The sequence below is a fragment of the Orycteropus afer genome, unplaced genomic scaffold, assembly GCF_000298275.1.
Source record: "Orycteropus afer afer isolate SDZICR_OR568_19922 unplaced genomic scaffold, OryAfe1.0 scaffold00569, whole genome shotgun sequence".
In the NCBI taxonomy this organism is placed as follows: Eukaryota; Metazoa; Chordata; class Mammalia; order Tubulidentata; family Orycteropodidae; genus Orycteropus; species Orycteropus afer.
The window spans coordinates 1006424-1029667 of record NW_006922156.1 but is presented as its reverse complement, the minus strand read 5'-3'; the positions used below and the strand labels follow the sequence as shown (position 1 = coordinate 1029667).

Here is a 23244-nt window from a genome sequence, read left to right as displayed (position 1 = left end):
CTCAGTAGAGAGCAGTAACACTGAAGACAACAGGAGACAGACAGGAGATGGCAAGAGACATTGGTGTTGGGCTTGCCAGCCCACAGAGAGAGAGCTGAACCTTCAGGCAAGAGGCTTGCTGGCAGAGTTAAGAGTTGTAACACTTGTGCAGGGCAAGAGAGGCCTGAGCATGCCCTGTGCAGGGGCTGCACTCCTCCCTCCCTGGACAGTGGCACCCAGGTAGCACGGCAGCAAGAGAGGTCTATAGGCCCAGGTGGCACAGAGGGATCCAGCAACAGAGGCCAGGGAGACCCAGCAGCAGAGGCTCAGGAGATCCTATGTAGAGCTGTTCCTGCCTACCAGGTGAAGTCAGGGAGGCTTAACGGCAGAGCAGAAGCCTTGGGCAGCATGGTGGCAGCCAAAGGCAGTGGTGATTCATATCACAGGATCTGACCTGAACCATGGCGTGCCTACCCAGCCACATAAGAATGGACATGGGTAAATTGGGGAAGGGTAAGTATATCCATTTGGGAATCTATGGTTATTGTTTACTGTTGGATTTCTGTAAATAATACCATGAATTTCACTTTGCCAACACTGTACATTGTCTTGTATATCTAAAACCATCACAGATGGTAGCACCTATGGAATGGTTGAGGCCAGTGACTGTATATGTCTCACTCATATGCGTGTGCAATGCAGACAGAGAGGTATATGCATTCATTATGAGTTGGGTGTGGTTTTCTTTTTAGGCTACCAAGAAATCTGACTCTACAGGTGTAGCCCAGGAATCTCCTCTAGAAAGTCAACCTTCCAGACCACACTTTCAGACAAACTGCTTTAGAACAACATGATATACCCACCTCACGTTCACATCATAGGGAAACCATGTGTCTCCTATAAGCTGGGAGCTGGCAGACCTACTGTGGTTTAATGTGATCTGACTTTCTACAAGACTGGTTAGGCCCACCAGTCGGACATCACTAGGTATAAACCAAAAACCCAGATGTTTTGTCTGTGTGACAGGTGGGATTTTACTAGGAGTTGGCTGAGTTCCTCTGTACATTTTATCCAGAATTTCAGTTTCATGTGGAAGCACAGCAGAGTGCCTGTGCCAGAAACAAACCCAAACCACTGCCATCAAGTCTGTTTCAACTCATAGCCAGAGGGGCCCTCCTTCCCCTTGAGGCTCACTTACCCAACCAGAAAGGGCTTTGAGAGAGCCAAGATCAAACCCAAGACATTTTGCCATTTCAGCCTGAGGGGACTTAGCTCTAAGAACTGCTGTTAATTGCGAGCTGCCTTGCAGTTGGCCCCCGACTCATAGTGACCTCACATACAATGAAATAAAACACTGCCGGTCCAGCAGCATCACCATGATTGGCTGCAGATCCAACCATAGTGGTCCACAGGGCTTTCACTGGCCAACGTTTGGAAGCAGATCACCAAGTCTTTCTTCCTTATCTGTCATCATCTAGAAGCTCCACTGAAACCTGTTCAGCATCATAGCAACACGCAAGCCTCCGCTGACAGGACGGATGGTGGCTGCACATTAAGTGTGCTGGTTGGGAACCAAACCTGGGCCTCCTGCATGGAAGTGAGAACTCTACCTCTGCGCCACCAGAGGAAGCAAAATTGAACATCAGAAGCAAGAAAGAAGCAAGATCCTAATAACCTATTTCTCTCTTTTAACCCGACTACATTCACCCCACTAAACCAAACATTTCTTTCTTTAGCAGACTGTATGGAAGATGAAACGTACCTACCCTAGCCCATGAATTGACTCTCTTACAGATAATTCCATTTGCTGGCCATCTTAAAAAGCAGTCAAGGATGCTGACTGTTCTGTAGGTGAAATCAAACTCTCAGGGTACTGTCTCAGCCCAGTGTTGCTCAATCGGCGTCGTCAACCTAGAAAAGTGACAGCTGAGGACAGACTCTGCAGCACCATTGGTCTGCAGGGGACCTGTGATGACAGTTGCTTGTTACATAAAGGTGGGTAAACTTTTGAGAATGCCTTGTTAAAGCCCATTTGTCCTAAGCGGGCCCAGACATAGCCCATCTCCTCCTGAGTATCTTGGATGTGACCTCAAAATCAGGGGCAAGCTATTCTCCCCACTGCCTCACTTTCTTCCTGATATAAACACAAATGTTTAAATAGAACCCTAGTAACAAATCATACGTACTGTGAAACACACTGGTATGTACCCAGACAATTAAGTACACATTAACCCATTGCCATCAATTCCAACCCAAAGCAACTCTACAAGACAGAGCAGAACTGCCCCACAGGGTTTCCAAGGCTGTCAATCTTTACAGAAGCAGATTGCCTCATCTTTCTCCTACAGTTCAAACAGATGGTTTGAACTACCAACTTTTTGTTTAGCAACTAAATGTTTTAACCACTGCGCCACCAGGGCTCCTTAAGTCCACATTAGTCAAACCAACATAAAGAATGTTTTCCCTCAGAGTGCTTACTCCAGAAATGCCAAGGGGAAGTGAGGTTTTTCTTTTAAACAGCCTCTTCTAACCCACTAAGGGTGAAGGGCTACCATTGCCAACTCATGACCTCCAGTTGAGGAAGGGTCTCTCTTGGGCAGGCTGGGAAGAAGTGTCCTTTCTTCCCTGAACGAAAGAGCTTTCTAGACTTCTCCCTGCACAGGCAGCAGTTCTCTGGGCATCCTTGTCAGGGAGAAGCTTTAGTTCAGTTGTTTATTTACTTTCCCTCCCACATTCCTAAGCCAGCCATCTGACCCAGGGAATCTTACCTCTCAAGCACTTTAGAGGAATGAAAACAAGAAGAGAAGTGCTGGGTGTGGGCACCTCTGACTACTACTGTTCAAAGCAGTTTAGAAAATACCTGAGCAAGAAGCGCTCCAGGTACAGCACCTCCACAGGTACTCTCAAAATTTGAAAACAAAATCCCTGGTTTTGAATGTCTTCTTGTTGATCCCTCAAGCCAGAATGACATTTTCTCCAAGTGAGAATGAGGGAATTTACTTATACATTCTGAATGCAAACTGTTTGACTGAATTAATAGGAGTGATGTTGTTGCCATTATTGTTGAGTATTGCTGAATCAATTCCGACTTCCAGGCACCCCATGTGACAGAGTAAAACTGCCTCCATAAGGTTTTCTAGGCTCTAACCTTTATGGAGGGAGCTCTGGTAGCATAGTGGCTAAGGCACTTGACTGCTAACCAGAAGGCTGGTGGCTCAAATCCACCAGCCACACCTCAAAAGGAAGATGGGGCAATCTACTTCCGTAGTGATACTGCCTCGGAAACCCAAGGAGGAGTCGCTATGAATCGGGTCCAACTCAATGGCACATAACAACAACAACCTTTATGGAAGCCCTGGTGGCACAGTGGTTGAGTGCTTGGCTGCTAACTTGAAAGATGGCCAGTTCCAATCCACCAGCCACTAGAGGGATATGCGTCACTGTGCTTCCATAAAGATTGTAGCCTTGGAAACCTTACGGGGCAGTTCTACTCCATCCTGGAGGGTCACTATGAGTCAGAATGGCCTCGACAGCAATGGGTTGGCTTTCGGTTCAGTAATCTTTACAGAGCAGATTGCCAGGTCTTTCTTCCACGGACCCACCAGTGCGTTCGAACTCCAACTTTTTACTTAGCAGCCGAGAGTTAACTGTAGGGCTACCAGGGTTCCTTAAAACATTAAAAAAAAAAAAAAAAAAAAAAAAACACTGCTATCGAGTCTATTCTGACTCACAGCAACCTCCACTGGGTTTCTGAAGTGGTAAATCTTTACAGAAGTAGATTTGCCTGGACTACTTCCCATGGAGTGGCTGGTGGGTTTGAACTGCCAACCTTCCAGTTAGGAGTCAAATGCCTTAGGCACTTCACCGTGCCACCAGAGTTCCAACAATAAGAATTATAAAAAACTCCAACTCATGGAGACCCACACTGGGTTTCCAAGGCTGCAAATCTTTAAGGAAGCCAACTGCCTTATCTTTCTTCCATGGAGCAGCTGGTGGGTTCGAACCACTGACTTGTGATTAGCAGCCAAATACCTTAACCGCTGCACCACCAGAGTTCCTTAACAGGAGTAATAGCTCTCATTTACTGAGTTCTTTCTCTATGTCAGGCGCTGTACTTAGGCATTGATTCCCTTCCCATACTGGATTGCACGTTGTTAGTAGTACTTCATTTTCACTTTATTTTTAATTGGACCCTCCATTTTAATTCCTGCTTATCTTCCAATTCTCGGGTAGATAATCTGAATAACATAGAACGTGCATTCTCTTTTGTATAGTAAAAACCAACCAACCAGTTGCCATCCAGTCGACTCCACATCATGGTGATCCAGTGGGTGTCAGAGTTGAACAGCGCTCCTTAGGGTTTTCAGTGGTGTGCCCTTTTAGAAGCAGATAACCAGGCCTTTCTTCCAAGGCATTTCTGGGTGGGTCTGAACCATCAACCTTTTGGTTAGTAGACAAGCATTTAACCAAATTCACTAACCATGTGTTAGAATCAACTTAATGGCAATGGGTTTTATTTTTTAATCCTGGAACTTTTAAAATTCTAAAATGACACATTATCTACCTCTCTGAATGCAGCCCCAGAACTTTATCACCCACGTTTCTGGAGGAACATTTTGTTTCAACTGACATCTTGATCCCTGGTCCATGGTCATGTCCCATAAGTAGCTTTAACATCCAGTTCCTATTTTTTGAGCTGCTCTTTCCACCAGTAGCAATGACATAGACCGAGATCATCTCCTTAGTTTATTTTTTGTCTAGAGTCCTTAGCATGCTACATGAACCCAACAAAGCTTAATCTGGTGTTCATTTCACAATACACTTCATGCAGTTCACAGCTGTGATTGGTTTTACATCGACATTACACACGTTTCGATTCAGCCATGTGAAAAGAATAATCGTTAATGAAGTCTGTCTCTGAGAGCTGTCCAAGCTTAAAGCAACAGATGGGCAGTGCGTTCAGTTCGGAGGTGCAGTCTCTCTTCAAAATGCCAGGAGGAGTTTTAGCATGAGAATAGAACAGCCCCATTTGGTCCCTTTGCCAGCAAACCACTTCCTGGAGACTTCCCCTATCCTGAGGAATCCTCTTTAACAAAACAGCATTCAAGTTTACTATTTTATTGAACATTCCAGGTTGCATGGAGGAGCAGGGCTGACCTTCAGCTTTACATCCCCAAATAAATTGTCTGTGGGCCCAGTTTTCCCAAGACTATTCTTAGCATGAGACTCCTTTACAATAAACATTCAGCAAGAAAGCCACAGAGCACAGCTATTTGGCATTTTCCAGTGAAGTGCACGGAATTAAATAAGTTACGGTTTGTTTGGTTTTTATTGCTAATGGATAAAATCGAGCACAGTCACTTTGTCAAACAGAAAAGAAGGGTATACACAGGATGTGGCCTCTCGGCGGGGACCCCAGGGTTCAAATGCGGGTGCCCCAGGGTCATCTGGTCCCCACCCATCTGGTACCATGTTAAGACGATGTGTTGAGTATTCTAGAGTCTGAGGAGTCGGACCGCTCATCGTACTCATCCTCAGTGTAAATGGCCTGCTTTGACACAATCGGGCACCCGTCCTCAGGAATGGAGATCCTAGGGTCTTCGGCAGCACGGCTGGGGAGGACAGGAGAGCTCCGGAAGATGCTGGAAGAGTTACTGGAGAAAGGGCTGACATACTGGGGCCTCAGCTGGTACTGCTGCTGCAGAGTCATGGTGTTCCACAGCGTGACATCATTGGGCAAGAAGGGGCTCGACTGGTTTCGCGCCAACGTATTCCTCAGCATCAGAGGGTAGCGGGGCGGCTGGGGGAAGGGGTGCTGCAGGGGGACGGCCAAGGGGTTGGGCACAACATTACTAGAGTCGGCAGAAAAGCGCAACGTGTCTGGAACCCTGAAGGCCGACCCCACAGACCATTTCGAAGAGGAGATGGGGTAGGAACTCAGGGTATGTTCAAAGATGTGCCCGTTGGGTGGCAGAACCAGACTCTCAGGTTCTGCAGAAGTTCGGTCGGCCCCAGTGACAGAGGACCGGCTAGACAGAAGGACCTCGACAGCACTCACCAGGTCCCCACCGCAGCCCTTCAGGATCAGCTCCAGGACCGTTGGCTTCTGGTTGGGGAAGATCTTTTTTAACACTTCCAACGGGGGCCTGTTGGCTTTCAAGCTGAAGGGCAGAGACACGGTCCCAGAGGGGCCCTCAATCAGGAGGTGGTTCTGTTCCGCATGGTACTTGGGGCTGCCAGGGCGGCTCTCAGAGGACCCTCCATTCTTCTGAACAGCATAGCCGCCTTCATCCACGGACACGATCTCAGGACTCTCAGGGGCCAAGGAGCCCTTGCTCGTGGCCATGTCCGGGGAGCTGCGCTGCTCTGCATCCTTGTCGCTGAAGGCCTCTGCACCGTCAGCTGTGGTGCCATCGGCGAGGGGTTCTTCAGACATATCTGAAAAGCAGAGGACAGCGGGGTTAGTCCTCCCCTGGTGTGCAGGAGCACATGTGCACAGGTGTGACCAGGGGACAAGACACCTCAGGGGGGCTATAGTACTGCAAGCCCTACAAAAAGGGAACCCAGACTATGCCATTGGACAAGGACAAAGACTGTTAAGATCTAGAAAGTGGAGTACTTTCTCAGAATGATGTGTGCAGGGGAGCTTGTCTTATACACAGAATGGCTACAACATACCCAGAACCATGGAAGATGTGGCCTGCATAGCAAGTAGCAATCTGATTCAACCACCTACCCGTCAGTCTGTCCTACTGTGGTGGCTCGTGTGTTGCTGTGATGCTGGAAGCTATCCATTGGTACTGCAAAATATCAGCAGGGTTACCCATGGTGGACAGATTTCAGCAGAGCTTCTATGCTAAGATAGACTAGGAAGAAAGGCCTGGCAATCCACTTCTGAAAATGAGCCAACGAAAACGCTAGGGATCACACAACATAGTATGTCCAATATAGTGCTGGAAGATGAGCCCCCACGCTGGAAGCACTCAAATAGACAGTGGCTGTAACCACGGACTCAAACATGCCAATGATGGTGAAGATGGTTCAGAACTGGGCAACATTTTGTTCTGCTGTACATGGGGTCACCAAGAGTCAGAGCCGACTTGAAGGCAATTACCAATAACAACATGAATAGGGAGTCCCTGTGCCTTCTGAGTAAGTGGGGCAGAGGGATAAACAGGACAAGCTCAGGGTGCCTTCCAGCTCTTGTTGTAAAGAGGTACCCAGTTATAATCTAGGGACATAATCAGCTGGCACACAACCAATACCCATGCAGAGAATTTTCATGTTATAAATCCATTTTCCAATGGGCTGACTTTGCATTAAATATGTCTTGTGAACTTGTTGCTTTGTGTCCTCAAATTGATTCCAACTCAAAGCAACCCTACAGGATAGAGTAGAACTGCCCCCATAGGGTTCCCTAGGCTGTAATTTTTATGGGAGCAGATCACCAGGTCTTTCTCTAGTGAGCAGCACCTTTGGTGGGTTCGAACCACTGACCTTTTGGTTAGCAGCCAAGCACAGAACCATTGCACCACTAAGGCTGCTTTCTTGTGAACCAGTCCTCAGTATATTTCATTAGGTTGCCATGTACCGTAACTAACCCCAAACCCACTGCCATCCAGTCGATTCCAACTCATGACGACCTCGTGTACACAGAGCAGAATTGCGCCATAGGGTTTTCTTGGTTGTAGTCTTTAGGAAAGCAGATTGCCTGACCTTTTTTCCCTACAATCAATGTGCAAGTTAGAAGTGCCGATCATTAGGTCAGTAAGTTGAGCACAAGCCATCTGCACCACCCAGTGAAGTTACACAAACTCATCCATATGATTGCAGGAGTGAAAGAAAGAAAGCTATATACATCATTACTGTTCTTAAAAACCACTCAAAAAAAAAAACAGTTTCCATGAGTGGATTACAACTCGTGAACTTGTGGCTACTCTTTGCATCAGAGTAGAACTCTGCTCCAATGGCTGCTTTTTCAGAAAAGAGCACCAGGCCTTTATTCAAAGCACCTCTGGGTAGGCTTGAACCTCCAACGCTCCTGTGAGTAGCCAGTGTGTTAGGCCACTCGGCTGCCTGGGACTTGCACTAGAAAGTCATCAAGTCAATTCTGACTCATAGTGACTGAATACGACAGAGCAGAGCTGCCCCATAGGGTTTCCAAAGCTGTAAATATTTCCAGAAGCAGACTGCCTCATCTTTCTCCCACACAGCAGTTAGCTGATGGATTCGAACCACCACTCTTTCGGTTAGCAGCCCAATGCTTTAACCATAGTACTACCAGCACTAGAGGACAAGGAAGATCAGGCTGTGAACTCAGGTGATGTGACAGCAGTAGCGGAAGAAAGAAACGGCTGGAGCGGGTTAGTGAAGCTGTACAAGGAATAGTCCCTGTCAGTGAAACAATGCATCTATCACCGAGGGCAGGGAAATATGTTTTCATGGCCTGTTTCGTTAGTAAAGGTCATAGAAAGTACATAAAGACACTTTCTCGAATTTTATTTTTAAAAGAGGAGAAAAAAAAGCTTGCCAAATAAAACAGTTCTTGTTAAGTTGTTGGGTGCTGTCACATCGATTCCGATTCACAGCAACCCCATGTGACAGCAGAACTGCTCCCGAGTTTCCCAGGCAGTAATCTTCACCAGAGCAGACCGCCAGATCTTTCTCCTGTGGAGACACTGGGTGGATTTGAACCACCATCCTTTCAGTAGGCAGCCAAGTGCTTAAAGACTTGCTTTATTTAAGTGACTGAAGTAAAGAAACAAAGTAACATGAAATAAAAAAACAATTGCCATGGCAACCCCATATGTATCAGAGTAAAACTATACTCCACAGGGTTTCAATAGCTGTTTTTTCACAACTAGTTCACCAGGCCTTTCCTCCAAGGTGCCTCTAGTGGCCTCCAACCTCTTAGGTAACAACAGAGCACGTTAACCATTTGCACCACCCAGAGACTCCAGAGTGAAGAAAATCCACTGCAGATTTGCCGTTCTGACCTAAGAACTTACCCCACAAAGGCTAGTATTGCAGTGCCACGCAAGTGGCAGTTAAGCATGTGGCTATTAACTCAGGAGCTCTGGTGGTGTAGTGCCTAAGGCAACTGACTGCTAACCAGAGGGCTGGCTATTCAGACCCACCAGCCACTCGTCGGAAGGTTGGACAATATACTTCTGCAGCGATACTGCCTCAGAAACCCAAGAAGGCGTTGCTATGAGTCAGATCTGACTCAATGGCAGTGAGAGAGTGAGACTAACTAACTCAATAGTTGACAGTGGTTGGAACCCACCCAGAGACACATGAGAAGAAAGGATTGGTGATCTACTTCTCAAACGTAACAGCTGCCGAAAACCCTATGAAGGACAGTTATATTTTGCACACATAGGGTCCCCTAAGTCAGAATTGACCAGATAACAGCTGGTTAAGCAAAAAGAAATGAGTGGGTCAGAATGGTTTATTTATAGTAGTGAATTCTAATACACCTTGATAAAAAGGAGCATATTCTTTATTAGCAAGCTATATGCAAATAGATATTTATCCTTTTTAAAACATGTACTATCTATGTCTACACAAAGCCAACGTAACTGATCCTAAGATGAAAATTATTAATGACTCATTTGTCGGGGTCTAAACAATCGCTGGGCCTGTGTTCCCTACTGCCCTGCTTGAATGGCCTCATTGTTACCCTGTCTCTGACCCCTGATTATGTATAGATACCAGCCAGTAAGATTTCATCAAAGCAGCTTCCAGAAACTACCTCCTCCATCTTATTGTTGTTTATTTTAAAAGCCTTCAACAAAGGCCCATTTATACACGCTCTTCTCATACAGAGTATATCTGAATATAATTAAAACACAAAACACTGGTTTTCACAAAACCATAAAGAAGTACGCACCAATCACAAACAAATACATTGAAAAATATTCTTAAGTTCCAGCACTGCAACTCTTGACCACAAAGCTGGTCCAAATTCATGTTGTTGTTGTGGTGGTGGTTGTTACTTGCTGTCGAGTTGATTCTGACTCCTGGCGAGCCCATGTGTGTGGAGCACAACTGCTCCACTGGGTTTTCAAGGCCTTTGGAAGCAGATTGCAAGCCTGTCTTCTGGGTGGGATCGAAACACTAACCTTGCTAGCAGTCCAGTGCTTAACTACATACTCACCTTAAAACTGCATTTTAGGGCACTGCTGCTTTCTTCAAAATAAAATATAAGATTTCCCGGTATGAGGTTCATCTGCAGGCCACAAATATGAAATAGCTTTTTATTTCTATAACACAGCTTTTTATTTCTATAACAACTCTTGGATGCACTAAAGACCTGTATTTGTATGAGAAATTTAACATATTCTCTCCTATAACTTTCTGGGAGCTCTAGTAGCGTAGTGCCTAAGGCACTTGACTGCTAACCAGAAGGCTGGCAGTTCAAACCCACCAGCCACTCCTCAGAAGGATGGTTGGGCAATCTACTTCCATAGTAATACCGCCTCAGAAACCCAAGGAGGGGTCGCTGTGAGGCAGGTCCCACTCGATGGCACGTAACAACAACAACATAACTTTCTAGCATTGGGGACCTAGTTCTCACCTCCACAGTTAATGTGGTGTTTGAACCAGAGAGCTACACCAACAAAAAAGCTTCACATTCGAATCAGTGAGCTCTCTTTACATTGTCCTGACCTGTGACCCATACTTCTTGGCTGTTACTCTATTACTCAAACCAAACTCACTGTCATCGAGTCGATTCTGACTCATAGTGACCCCTATTGGGTTTCTGAGGTGGTAAATCTTTACTGAAATAGATTGCCCCATCTTCCTTCCATGGAGCAGCTGGTAGGTTCAAACAGCCAACCTCCTGGTTAGCAGTCAAATGCCTTAGGCATTTTGCCTGAAAATGAGTGGACAGTGACAGTATGTAAAGTCAACATCAAACTGAACACTAAATTGGATTGTGGCCTTTGTTCAATGGAGCTTGGAGAAAATAAGTCCAATATTCTCCTCAAAATTTTTAATTCTATGGGCCTCTTAGTTTTCCTATTTCTTTAACATTAGCTCCTGGTGGCTCAACGGTTAAACACAAGACTGCTAAGAGAAAGGTTGGTGGTTCAAACCACCCAGTGGCTCTGCAGGAAAAAGATCTGACGATCTGCTCTCATAAAGATCAAAACCCCAAAAAACCAAATCCACTGCCATTAAGTTAATTCCGACTCATAGCAACCCCCACTGGGTTTCTGAGGCAGTAAATCTTTATGGAAGTAGATTGCCCAGTCTTCCTTCTATGGAGCGACTGGTGGGTTTGAACTGCCAACCTTCTGGTACCGTGCCACCAGAGCTCCTTCCTGCAAAGATCACAGCTAAGAAAATTCCATGGGGCAGTTCTACTCTGTCACATGGGGTCGCTATGAGTAGGATCGAGTTGATGGCTTGTAGTGCCTAAGGTACTTGACTGATAATCAGAAGGCTGGTGGTTCAAACCCACCAGCCACTCCTCGGAAGGAAGATGGGGCAATCTACTTCCGTAGTGATTGTTGTTGTTGTTGTTGTTATTTGCCATCGAGTCGGCCCCGACTCATAGCGACCCCTCCTTGGGTTTCCGAGGCAGTATCACTACGGAAGTAGGAATGCCCAACCTTCCTTCCGAGGAGTGGCTGGTGGGTTTGAACCGCCAGCCTTCTGGTTAGCTGTCAAGTGCCTTAAGCACTATGCTCCGTAGTGATACTGCCTGGGAAACCCAAGGAGGGGTCACTATGAGTCGGGTCTGACTCGACAGCACATAACAACAACAACATCAACAGCCAGCATGTGTATCCTGTTATATGCAAGATACCGAAAGAGAATAAAGGGTGGAAAATACCAGGAAATGCACAGCCTGCCCCTAACCTTGTGAAACGTTTAATCTCGGTGGGAAGATAAGACACCTGTTCAGGGGAGAAAAAAAAAGAAGAAGGCAAGCAGAGTTTGCTAAATGTCAAGTATAACAGTGTCACTGGAGTACACCAGATGGTGAGGTTTTCTTAAGCAAGAAGAGAAACAGTCCTCGGGAAAAGAAGGTATGTGAGCCCAGCAAGAAAGCTCAACACTCAGCTACGTCTAAAAGACTTATAGGAACTCCATAGGACAGAGTAGAACTGCCCATAGGGTTTCCAAGGGTGTCATCTTTACAGGAGCAGACTGCCACATCTTTCCCCAACAGAGCAGCAGGTGAGTTCAAACTGTCAACCTTCCAGTTAGCAGCCGAGTGCTTAACTGCTGCCACCAGGGCTCGGAACCTAAAACTAGCTTCCTGTTTTAAAAAGTACTCCCACACGCACACCTTGAATGAGTTTCCAACATTGACAACGTTTAAGTAAAATATCTGTCAACCAAATTCACTCTTACACAGACCGTTTCTGGCTCCAGAACAAGTGATGTGAAGAGCAGAAGTTTAGCGAAAGGGGAATATGGGAATGCTGTTCTGACTAATGAGCTAAGCAAACCAAACCTGCTGCCATGCAGTCCACTCTGACTCCTGGAGACGCCATGTGTGATCCACAGGGTTTTCAACGGCTGTTTTTTGACAAGTAGATTGCTGCACCTTCCTTCTGAGGTGCCTCTGGGCAGACCAGAACCTCCAACCTTTTGGTGAGCAGTGAGCGCGTAGCCAGTTTGACTACCCAGGAACCACTACCACTTGTAATATCTACCATTATAAAAATGCAGTCATTTTTCTTTTAAGGTGGGAAAATATCTACTGTCCCAATCAACCTGATACTCAGTGGCAGGGTGATTAATCTGACACCATTAAATTCCACTTTTGGACCTGTTTTCCTGAGCTCTGCAAACCAGACTACAGTGGAATTTTATATGGGTGCCAACTTGTTCACCAACTGTGAGCCCAAACCACAAAGCACTTTTCTCATCTTCTTGGGCTACCCTCAGTCCCTGGGTGGTGCAAACAGTTCATGCACTCAGCTGCTAACAGAAAGGTTGGAAGGTCAAGTCCACCCAGAGGTGACATAGAAGAAAGGCCTGGTTATGTACTTCCAAAGATTCAGCCATTGGAAACCGTCTGGAGCACAGCTCTCCTCAGATGCACACAGCAGCACCATGAGTCAGGGTCCACTCACCAACGAGTGGTTTGTACCCTGGGTCCCTGTCACACTGCCCTTCTGGGCGCTTCTCAAGAAGTGGCTGTGTATGGGCTGTGTCACCCACACTCTCAGCAAGTTTCTGGGGGATGTCCAGGCTGTGGCCAAAAAGCTAACAGGATGTCACAGGAAACAAAGCTACAAAAGCACACGTGGCATTCCAACCAACCGAGCTCAGCCTGCTGTCACTGCGTTTCAAGAAAGGAGAGAAGACATTGAAAGAAGCAATGGGCGGGGCCAACCTATGGCATTCATGCACCTGAACATCAAGACCCCTGCGGAGGGATCCTGGGTGAGCAGAATCCTGATCCTCAGCCCAGGCTGTTGGGGGTTTCAAAATCCAGCAAAGGAAACTTCACCTCTCACCTTGCACCAAGAACAAGGCCTCCCCCTGACAATAATTTCTGATGGGCAGAGTATACAGTCCCTGCAATTTTGCAACACACTGATGTCTAATACTGGCTGTACTGTGATGCCTAAACTAAATGGATTGTAAATTATTCTATTATAAATACAGACTCTCACAAGTAATTACAGAGGGGGAGTTTTGAGCCTGGTGATAAAGTGTAATTTAATAACAGGTGTTTCTTTACCGCTCCACATTTTTTTCCTAAATGAACTTTACAAATTGTTCTTGTTGGTCTAAAACACAAAGACCTTTCTAGATATTGAAATGTGAAACTGCCAACTAACTAAGTGAAAAGGAAAATATGCCTGCCCCCCCCCCAGACACACACTAACACTTACCATCTTTCTTCTTGAACCTAATTCCTAGGAGTAAGAGTCTATTTCAACTGATGTTATTTTACCCTAAGGGTAAAGGCTCAGAAAGCAGAAACTACTAGACAAAAGTGGAAAGAAATCAATTTTATCCGACAAAGCAAACAAGCTATTGAAAGTAACATAATCTACTATTTATAATGCTAAACATCTAAGGATTGTGAAAATCTGACTACATTTCCATTTCCATTTTTCAATTTTATAATTTTTATGATGTAGATACACTCTCTGTCATCCTCCAAGAAAAATTCACTAGGGAAAAGAAGTAGAACCCCCTGCCATTGAGTCAATTTTGACTATAGCAACTCCCATTGGGTTTCCAAGGTGGTAAATCTTTACCAAAGTAGACTGCTCCATGTTCCTTTCGTGGAGCAGCTAATGGGTTTGAACTGTCAACCTTCTGTTTAGCAGTCAAATGCCTTAGGCACTATGCCACCAGAGCTCCTTAAAAGAAATAGAAATATTGAATTAAGAGAAGAAACGGATTTATGGATAAGATGATACAGTAGAAGCCTGCTACCAACTTCAAATAGCTATGCCTTAAGATGGCTACAAGGCTTTTAAGAAAGGAGAAAATCTAAACACTCCCAACACAAGCAACTTCCCATTTAAAATTACGGTTTGCAAAATCTAACATTTTTAGAGGATTTTTTTCATTTGAAATGCAGGTCATGTCAAAAAAGATGCTAAGTATTTATTTCAAACATATTGAAAAGGCCTACCCCATACATAAAATAAACATTCTGCTCAATACACATAAAATGGAAAAAATGTCTGACTTACTGTAAGGGGCGGGGGTTAGCCACTACATCCCAATGTATCTATAAAACAAAATCTATCTTGCATGCAGAATGCAACATCAGCATAGGGAAGAATGTTTCCTAGCTCAGAGATCCTGGATTTTTTCCCCCTCCTTTTAAAATAGTGTCACGCATTTTGAATCATGGATTGTCACATCCTCATCTGTCCACTTGAGCTTCGGGGACACACCTCTAAAAAAACAGCTCCCTGTCAGGTGATTTCCAAAGTACACAAATCTTCCAGCCATGCAGGGAGGGCCCCAGGCTGCACGGGGCTCCCAGAGTTGGAGATAAGCTTTTTGCATTTTCTGTTTTTCTCTTTAACTCACACGACAAAAAGATGAATCATAAAAATACTGAAAGCCTGAACATCTGAAGCATAATGGGGGGGAAAAAAACCTCTGTCTGCAAACAAACTCTCCCTTTGCTTGGGGGCCCGGGGGGACTTGAAAAAAAAAAAAAAAAAGTCATTAACAACACTGGCTTAATACCAGAGAAAGAGCTCAGTATTTTGGGGGGAATTTGGTGTAGAAAGAGTTGGGTTTAAGGAAGTATGGTTTGCAACTGTGATTCTTATGTCTTGCAGAAATTAGTTTTCATTTCTCTTGTGATTCAGAAAGGGGAATTTTCAAGAAGGGGACATCTATAATCCTATATGTTTATTCGGCACTTATGCAAATGCAGCTGGCTACTCATTCATCCATCCATTTAAAAAATTCTCTTAAACCACACTCTATGCACCCAGGCCCTATATGCTAGATTCCCTTGTACAATGAAGATCAAAGCATAGCCCCTGGCATCTACGAGGTTTACAGTTTGCTAACGAATCTTTTGCAAAAGTCCAAGTTATCTGTGCAGTTGATCCTGTTTTACAGTGAATGGCAGCCAGTGACTCAGAGGCCAGCAGTGAGAACAGCTGGCCCACACTATGGTGTGTCCGAAGGAGGGAATGCTGCCATGGACACTCATACATAAAGACTATGCATGCTACAGAAATACATAGAGAACGAAATAAAATAATCAGTATGGAAAAAGCAGAACATGGCCACAGTGTTGTAAACTGTTCCTGCTGACATGTCTACTCACTGGAAGCAAAAGAGATGACAGACTCTCTAAAGCCCTGATTTTAGGAGTAGCTCCTTGTGCTTAGTTTTTAGTTAGTTGTCTACACTGTAAAATGGAAGGGAAACACTAATTATGTCTTAGGTGTCCCTTGACAATCTATTTCCAAAAACTCAGGCATGGGAAACCCTGTGGAGATCAGTTCTACTCTGAGACACATGGGGTCGCCATGAGTCAGAAACAACTTGATGACAACTGGTTTTCAGTTTCTTAAGAAAACAATAGTCTGCATTGCTCTGACAAACCCTGTGGGATTCTTGGGGCAACCTGATTTATAATTGCAAGGTGGTGGGACTGGGATGACCAATTGTTGTACCAGATCCCAGATCTCTGCTGGGAGTTCCCCTGCAAATCCCAGCTCACTGCCCACTCAGACATCAGAATCACCTCAGACTCCACAGGCACCAAGACCTTCAGCAGCGAATAGCAAAGAGGCTGCAACAGGTTATAAGGGGAAAAGGAAGGAGCAAGGAAAGGAAGGAGATGGGGAAGGGGAGACAGGCAGGCAATGGATTCCGTGTCAGGAAGAAGTGCAACATTTCTAGAGAGGGGCTCCAGGATGTTGATTTATGAAGATTTACTTCATTTCTTTCTGTAAAGCTGTTAGCAGAAAGTGCTGACTGGCTGAAGGCAGGAATTTCTCATCAATGCTCTTTGATTGTATTCTGCAAACAAAATGCCTGTTGCTTGGTAACATTTCACTTGAGCCTGACCTTCCCCGAAAGTTATTGCTATCAGATTCGATTTACACTGTCCTCCCGTGATTACTGTAATCTTTTAAAGCTAGGAGTTCATCCATCAGGAAAAGAAAAGTTGGTTGTGCAAGTGGAGAGTGCACAGCCATCTGCCAGATTTATAACCCAGGAGGGGAGGGATTTCAGGGCTCTTTGGAGGCTAGCAGCGGAACTTAGGTTTTTAGATGTCCAAAACGCTCTCACTTCTGCCAACCCTGTCCTCAGACCCACAGGATGGCCACCAGAGCCACAATGACACCCACCAGGCAGCTGGTGTTCCACAGAGAGAAAGGAGCTGAAAGACATACCCAAAGGCAGCCCCCCCCATCCCAGGGATGCCCTGAGGAGAGGGGGCAGTTGGGGCTGGAGGTAATTCAGGGACGGTAGGACTTGGGGCACCAGGTTGCCAGTTAAAATAACAGGTTGTTGTAGTTAAAGTCAGTGGAGTTGATTTCAACTCATGGTGACTCCCTGTATGGAAAGTAAGACTGCACCCTGTGGGGTTTTCAAGGCTGAGATATTGCAGAACATATCTCCAGGCCTTTTTCCTGAGGCACCTTTGGGTGGGTTCCAACGGCAAACCTTCCAGCTAGTGGTCCAGGCCTTAACCGCTTGTGACAACCGTGAAATTACACAACACCCAGCTGCATTTTTATTTCTGATAAACACTAATGTCCATGCAATATCTTAATTCCTGTTTTTTGTTTGTTGTTAAGTCTGGCAAGCTACCTCAAGCCTTTGGAAGGAGAGTCAGGGAACTCACCAGCAGCAGAGAAGGCGGCCAGAGGGAGACTCCGCAACCGCACTGATGCCGCCCACGCCTCGCTGCTGCTCAGTGCTGGCGGCAGCGGCAGGCAGCCGGGAGCCTAAGCCTAGTCTCCCGGGGTCCCGGAGCAAGGGGACAAGCGTCCAGATGGGAATGCAACCCTGTGCAACCGCAGGAGAGCCTCTGCCAGCCCACTCGCCTCCCCCGGAGTCCTGGTCCTTCCGCCCCTCCCCCCGCTCCCGCCCGGGAAAGACAGGCCCTGCGCCTTGCGCCGCGGGTCCCTTCCGTACCAGCCGCCTGGCGCAAGGAGCGCAAGGAGCAGCCCAGGGCCCCCTGGAAGGGCCGGGAGCTGTCCTGCAAGAGTCACCCCTGCAGGAGTGCGTTTGGAGGAGCCCTTCCCAGTTGTCGCACATTTCTTTTTGTTTCTTTGTTTCGTCCCCAACTCAGGCCATCCTAAAACTAGATCCACTGTCTTTGAATTCTTGCGTCCCCTTGATGAAGATTTTTAACTCCCTTCCCGTTTTCTCGTTCACTGTTGGACTATAGGCATAGACGCTGTCCCACCAGGGCTGGATAGAGGTCCTTACAACAGCCATTGGACTTGCAGGGACGTCTCTTCAAAACAAATTAATGAAGAAAAATTAAAATAGGAAAGCAGATTGGCCAGGACCCAAGCAAGCGAGGGTGAGCACTAAAGATTTGAGGGAGAGGAGTGGGCAGGGGGTAAAATAAAATGAAGGCAGTTTTCCAAAATCTAACTTCTCTCCCTGGAATTCTTTTTCTCCTTTTCAGAGCAAACAGGAATGTCCTCTATTTCTAACCCAGAATGACGGTTTTGATTTCACTTTCCTTTAAAAGGATCTGTGTACATATTTATCTTTGGGTCAAAGACAGAGCTAGGAGGAATCTTTTTGCTACAAGCACCAGGGTCTGGGGCGACGACCCAGGACGCTCCAGGAGGGAAAAGTTGGGGGTGAAGGAAGGGAGCAGCTACACCTCAACAGTAACTGGAATTCTCACTTTGGCGATGACCCTGAACTTCCCTCAGCTCTCTAGCCCAAGACCTGAAAGGCTGGCTCTGCCGGTTGAGGCTGCTAATTTAGGTATACCAGCAGCTGAAAGATTTTTGTGCTGCCCATGAGATTTTTAAGGTGGTAGAGGATGAGGAAGATGAAGAGGAATTTAGTTGATTAATGAGTGAGTTCAGCAGTTTATATTAAAAAAAAATCCACTGCCATCAAATCCATTCTGACTCATAACCATCCTACAAGACACAGCAGAACTGCCCCACAGGGTTTCCAAGGCTGTAAATCTTTACAAAAGTAAACTGATACATTTTTTTGCCCACAGAATAGCTGGGTTTGAACTGCCAACCTTTGGGTTAATAGCCTAATGCTTTAACCACAACGCCACCAGAGCTCTTTAAAGTTTATATAAAAACCAAACCAAACTCACTGCCATTGAGTCTATTCTGTCTCACAGTGACCCCCTTTGGGTTTCCGAAGTGGTAAATCTTTACGGAAGTAGATTGCCCGGTCTTTCTTCCACGGAGTACCTGGTGGGTTTGAACTAGCAAACCTCTGGCTAGCAGTGAAATGTCTTAGGCACTACGCCAGCAGGCCACCTTAAAGTTTACATGCTGTTGTTGTTGTTATGTGCCTTTGGGCGGCCCCAACTCATAGAGACCCCTCCTTGGGTTTCCAAGGTGGTACCACTACTTCTTCTACTTCTACTTCTTCTACTACTTGGGTTTGAACCGCCAGCCTTCTGGTTAGCAGTCAAGTGCCTTAGGCACTATGCTACCAGAGCTCCTAAAGTTTATATGAGGAAGTGTAAATTAGAATTTTAGGCTCCATCTAATCTAACAATTTGAGGCCAGTCAGATGATAATGAAGGAGCAAGAGAAATCTATACTCAAAAAAGAAATGAATACTTCCTTCCATTGCTAGAAAAAATTGCCATTAGAATATGAAAATTCTTAAAAACCATAGCCACACTGAAAGGGATTTTCAACAAACTCCAAGGTTAGAAGCCCCTGAGCAGTGCAAATAGTTAATGCACTTGGCTGCTAAAAGTTGGAGGTGTGAGTCTACCCAGAGGTGCCTTGGAAGAAAGGCCTGATGATCTGCTTCTGAAAAATCAGCCATTACAAACCCTATGGGTTGCAGTTCTACTCTGACACACACGGGTTCACCATGAATTGGAGTCGACTCAACAACAGCCGGTTTGGGTTTTCACACTGTTTGGAAAAAGAGCCTTCATTACTCTAAAGGATTGATAGCTGGGAGAAGAATTTCTTCCCACTACAAAACTGGGCGTTGGTTAACGTGAAGTCCCTCCAGATAGGACAATTTTTCTCCAGTGGTGCTCAGCAGACACATTCTACTTGAAGGCTTGTGCTTTTTGCAAGGATTTCTGGAGAAAGAAAAAGACCCAGTGTGTTGGTGCACCTGCTTTGGTATCCAAGGACAAAAAATTCTCTTCTCTCCAGCTCTGGAAGTTAGGGGTCTCCTGCTCGGCTCAAAGGCCAGCCACGGGGTTGACTCGGTTCTCACAAACGAAACACATCAACATGATTTGCCAGCAGACAATTCCTGCTTCTTAACCGACTCGACGACGGCACATAACAACAACAACAATGGTGTGTGTACTTGCTGTTACGCAAAGGCCTGCCATTGGAATAGGGCGCCTCTCTACATATGATGATGTACATATCTAGGAGTATCTGATATGCTTCTAAGTAGGTCAGGTAAGTTAGAGTAAAAGAAAAAAAAATTACCAGTTACCATTAACCCTACTGATTCATGCGACGACATGTGTCAGCGTAGCACTGTGCTCCAGAGTTTTTAATAGTTGATTTTTCAGTAGATCACCAGGCCTTTCTTCCAGGGCACTTCTCAGTGGACCTGAACCCCCAACCTTTCAGTTAGCAACTTAATCGTTTGCACCACCCAGGGGCTCCCGTATGTTATAGACAAGTATATAATAAGAACAACTGCAAAAATGTATAATACTTATGGCAACCGGCCTGCACGCTAATCCAGGCAGTTTTCTCTCATTTAAACCCCAAAAGGACAGGCAATTAGCAATTCTTTTCCTTTCCCCTCCCCCCATTCAGACTGGTGGCTGGCTTTTTGTTTTTTTAAAGGAATGGAATTACAGCATGGAGCCAATTGAAAGAAGAAAACAAAAGTTGCGTAAATGCATATGTAAGGTATGCAGCGTGACCAGCGGGCCCCTTTGCAAACCCCCCCCCCCAAGGCATCACCCTGGGCTCACCCCAGGGGTAAACTTTATTCTTCTTTGCAAGGACTTGTTTTCCATTTGGAGGGCTCATGCAGCCTTGACCACTTTGTGGGACTAAAAGAGAGAAAGCCTGGTCTAGTCTGTCCAGCAAAAAGCTGTCTCCCTTTTTTTAATCATCGAAAGTGCTGATCCTTCTGCCGCTGCAGCCCCCTGCCGGCCTCCCTCCTGGCATTCACTACCCCCACCCAGGGTGATTTCTGCTTTTGTGGCTCGTCAGATGCCATGGACTTCGTGAGCTTATGTTTCTATCCAGTGCTCTTCAAATCATTCATTGGGAAAGCCCAAAGAATGGTTTGAAGAGCACCAGATAAGAATACAAGTTCATCTTACACAAGGACCCCAAAACCCAATGCCTTATTACAGGGATGCTGCTAGACAGATAGGAGCCCCTAGCTCCCAAAGGTGATGCAAATGGTTAATTTAAGGCGCTTGGCTGCTAACCAAAAGGTTGGAGGTTCAAGTCCATCCAGAGGGACCTTGGAGGAAAGGCCTGGCGATCTACATCCGAAAAATCAGCCATTGAAAAGCCCATGAAGCAGACTTCTATTCTGACACACAGGGAGTCACCACGAGTCAGGGTCACCATTAGTCTTATTTGACTTCACAGCAGGTTGTTGTTGTTTTATTTTTGTCTTTTTTTTTTTCTGGTCAGGTGCCTACTGAAAACTGCTACCTCAAACATTAACTAGAACTCCTGCCCTGACATTGGGGAGAAAGGAGCCAGGGGAACTGGAAAGGCAAAGATTAAGGAAAGTGATTGGCATGGAGTAATTGCTAGAGCTGAGAGACCAGACTCTGTCAGTCCCTTGTTGTAACTTAAGGGAGAAAAATTGACAAACAAAAAACAAACTTTTCTCCACGTTTCCACTCCATAAATATGAAAAGATGAGATAGTCAGAAAAAGACAACTGCGGGCATTGCTCAGGGAACTCTTCTTATCCTACCTAGGATCAAATAGCCACAAAATCCGTATTCAGCAAACTCTGGTCTTCAAAACACCCAGTCCAGTTCTCAGAGCATCAGGCCTGCAGGGCATAACTGGAGGGCATAACAAGATACTTGCCAGGCTACATGTCTACTCACTTCCCAGCCATCACTCACATCTGCATTGCCCCAGCTCAGTGCCCGTGAAAGCCTCTCTCCAAGGGCAAGGGGGGGCTGATCTATTTTTCTAGTGGGGTGGTGAGGGCGATGAGGGTGAGGAGTCTCTGAGTGGTGAAAACAGTTAATGTGCTCCCCTGTTAATTGAAAGGGTTGGAGGTTTGAGTTCCCCCAGAGGCACCTAGGAAGAAAGGCCTGGAGATCTTCTGAAAAATCAGCCATTGAGAAACTTATGGAACCCAGTTCTACTCTTCCACAAACAAGGTCACCATGAATTGAATCGTTCCATGAAACTGGAGTTTTGGAAGAGGGTGATACGCCAGCACCATAAGCTACAGTTCTACCTATGAGAGGGCTCTGGGCCTCCCGGTCCTAATTCTTGCAGATCCTCCAGCACTCTTCCTAAGAAGATGGGCTTTTTTTTTTTTTTTTTTTTCCTTATGCATTTGCCTCAGTGGCAGAGAATACCAAACACATGCTCACTGAATTCCAAAAGCCTCCAGGGAGCTCTTGGGCTGCCCAGCTAGAAGTTCTGCAGGAGGAACAATAAACAACTCCCGCCTGCCATACTCAGAGGCCAGCAGAAAGAAACGGCTGGAAGCCTGGGCAGGGGATGCGCGTCTCTGGGGCTCAGAGCAGACAGACCTCCTCCAGGGCACAAGGAAACAGAGGAGGAGACAGGAAAGGAAGCAAGAGAGTCTAGCTCTAAACCTGTGCTTAGCCATCTGAGGCCGATCTAAATGAGGAAAGGGCAAGCTCGAGATGGCTTATCTCACAGTAGGTCAAGTTTTTCCTTGAACCACAAGGCCAGCTGCGGGCGGATGGGGAGCCGTGGTAAAGAACCGGCTGGTTCTCCAACGGAAGTGGAGTCTGGGCGCGCCTGGTTCTCATCCGCTATCAGCTTGGAAGTTTTTCCGGACCTGTTTACTCTTGCTTCTGAGCGAGGCTTCTTTGACTGAATCCCAAGAAGCTGGAGGTCACAGAGGGCCCTAGAATAGCTCTGGGTTACTCCAAGCTGGAGAGCCAATTTCTTGCTCCAATACCCCCGGGCCGAGATGCACCGCCGGCTTGTATTCAGGCCAGCACTGGGCCTCATGCCTTTCTATCACCTACCCATCCCTGCCTCCAAACACGAGGCCCTCCTAAACCCTCAACCACGGACCCGGGTGCCCAGTGATGTGTGTGCACGCGTAAGCTTCCGTTTGGTCTTGCCTCGTCCCCTTTATTTACTTGCTTAAGTGAACACTTTCGCCTTTCACCTGCGAAGGCACTGGGCGGTAAGAACACAATGTCTAAACCATCTGGGTCTTCGACTTCCCACTGGGCCGGGGCCGGGCTTTAGGCCATTGCCGGCTGGGCGGGGAATGCGGAGGTAGGCCTGGTTGGGCTAACTTTCCAAACCTCACCCAGGACCTACCTGGCAAGAAACTGCCCCGCATCCGCCCGGCCCCTGCTGCTCTTACCTGGCTTGGCGAGCGGCGCCTGCAGTGCCCGGGGCTGGGGCTCCGCGGCCCAGCGCAGCGCGGCGGCCGCGGCCA

At 46.4% G+C, this 23244-nt stretch overlaps 1 protein-coding gene across 1 annotated transcript in view; it reads right to left on the bottom strand.

Moving 5' to 3' along the window:
• Positions 1–5452: 5452 nt before the first annotated feature.
• Positions 5453–23244, bottom strand: part of DMRT3 (doublesex and mab-3 related transcription factor 3) — an 18257-nt gene continuing 465 nt past the window's right edge. Inside the window, exons 2-3 of the mRNA XM_042782995.1 lie at positions 23170–23244; positions 5453–6417 (exon numbers count right to left, since the gene is read on the bottom strand). The exon at positions 23170–23244 is cut by the window's right edge and continues 95 nt beyond it. Of these exons, the coding sequence (XP_042638929.1) occupies positions 5453–6417; positions 23170–23244 (1040 nt within the window). The remainder of the gene's footprint in view (positions 6418–23169) is intronic.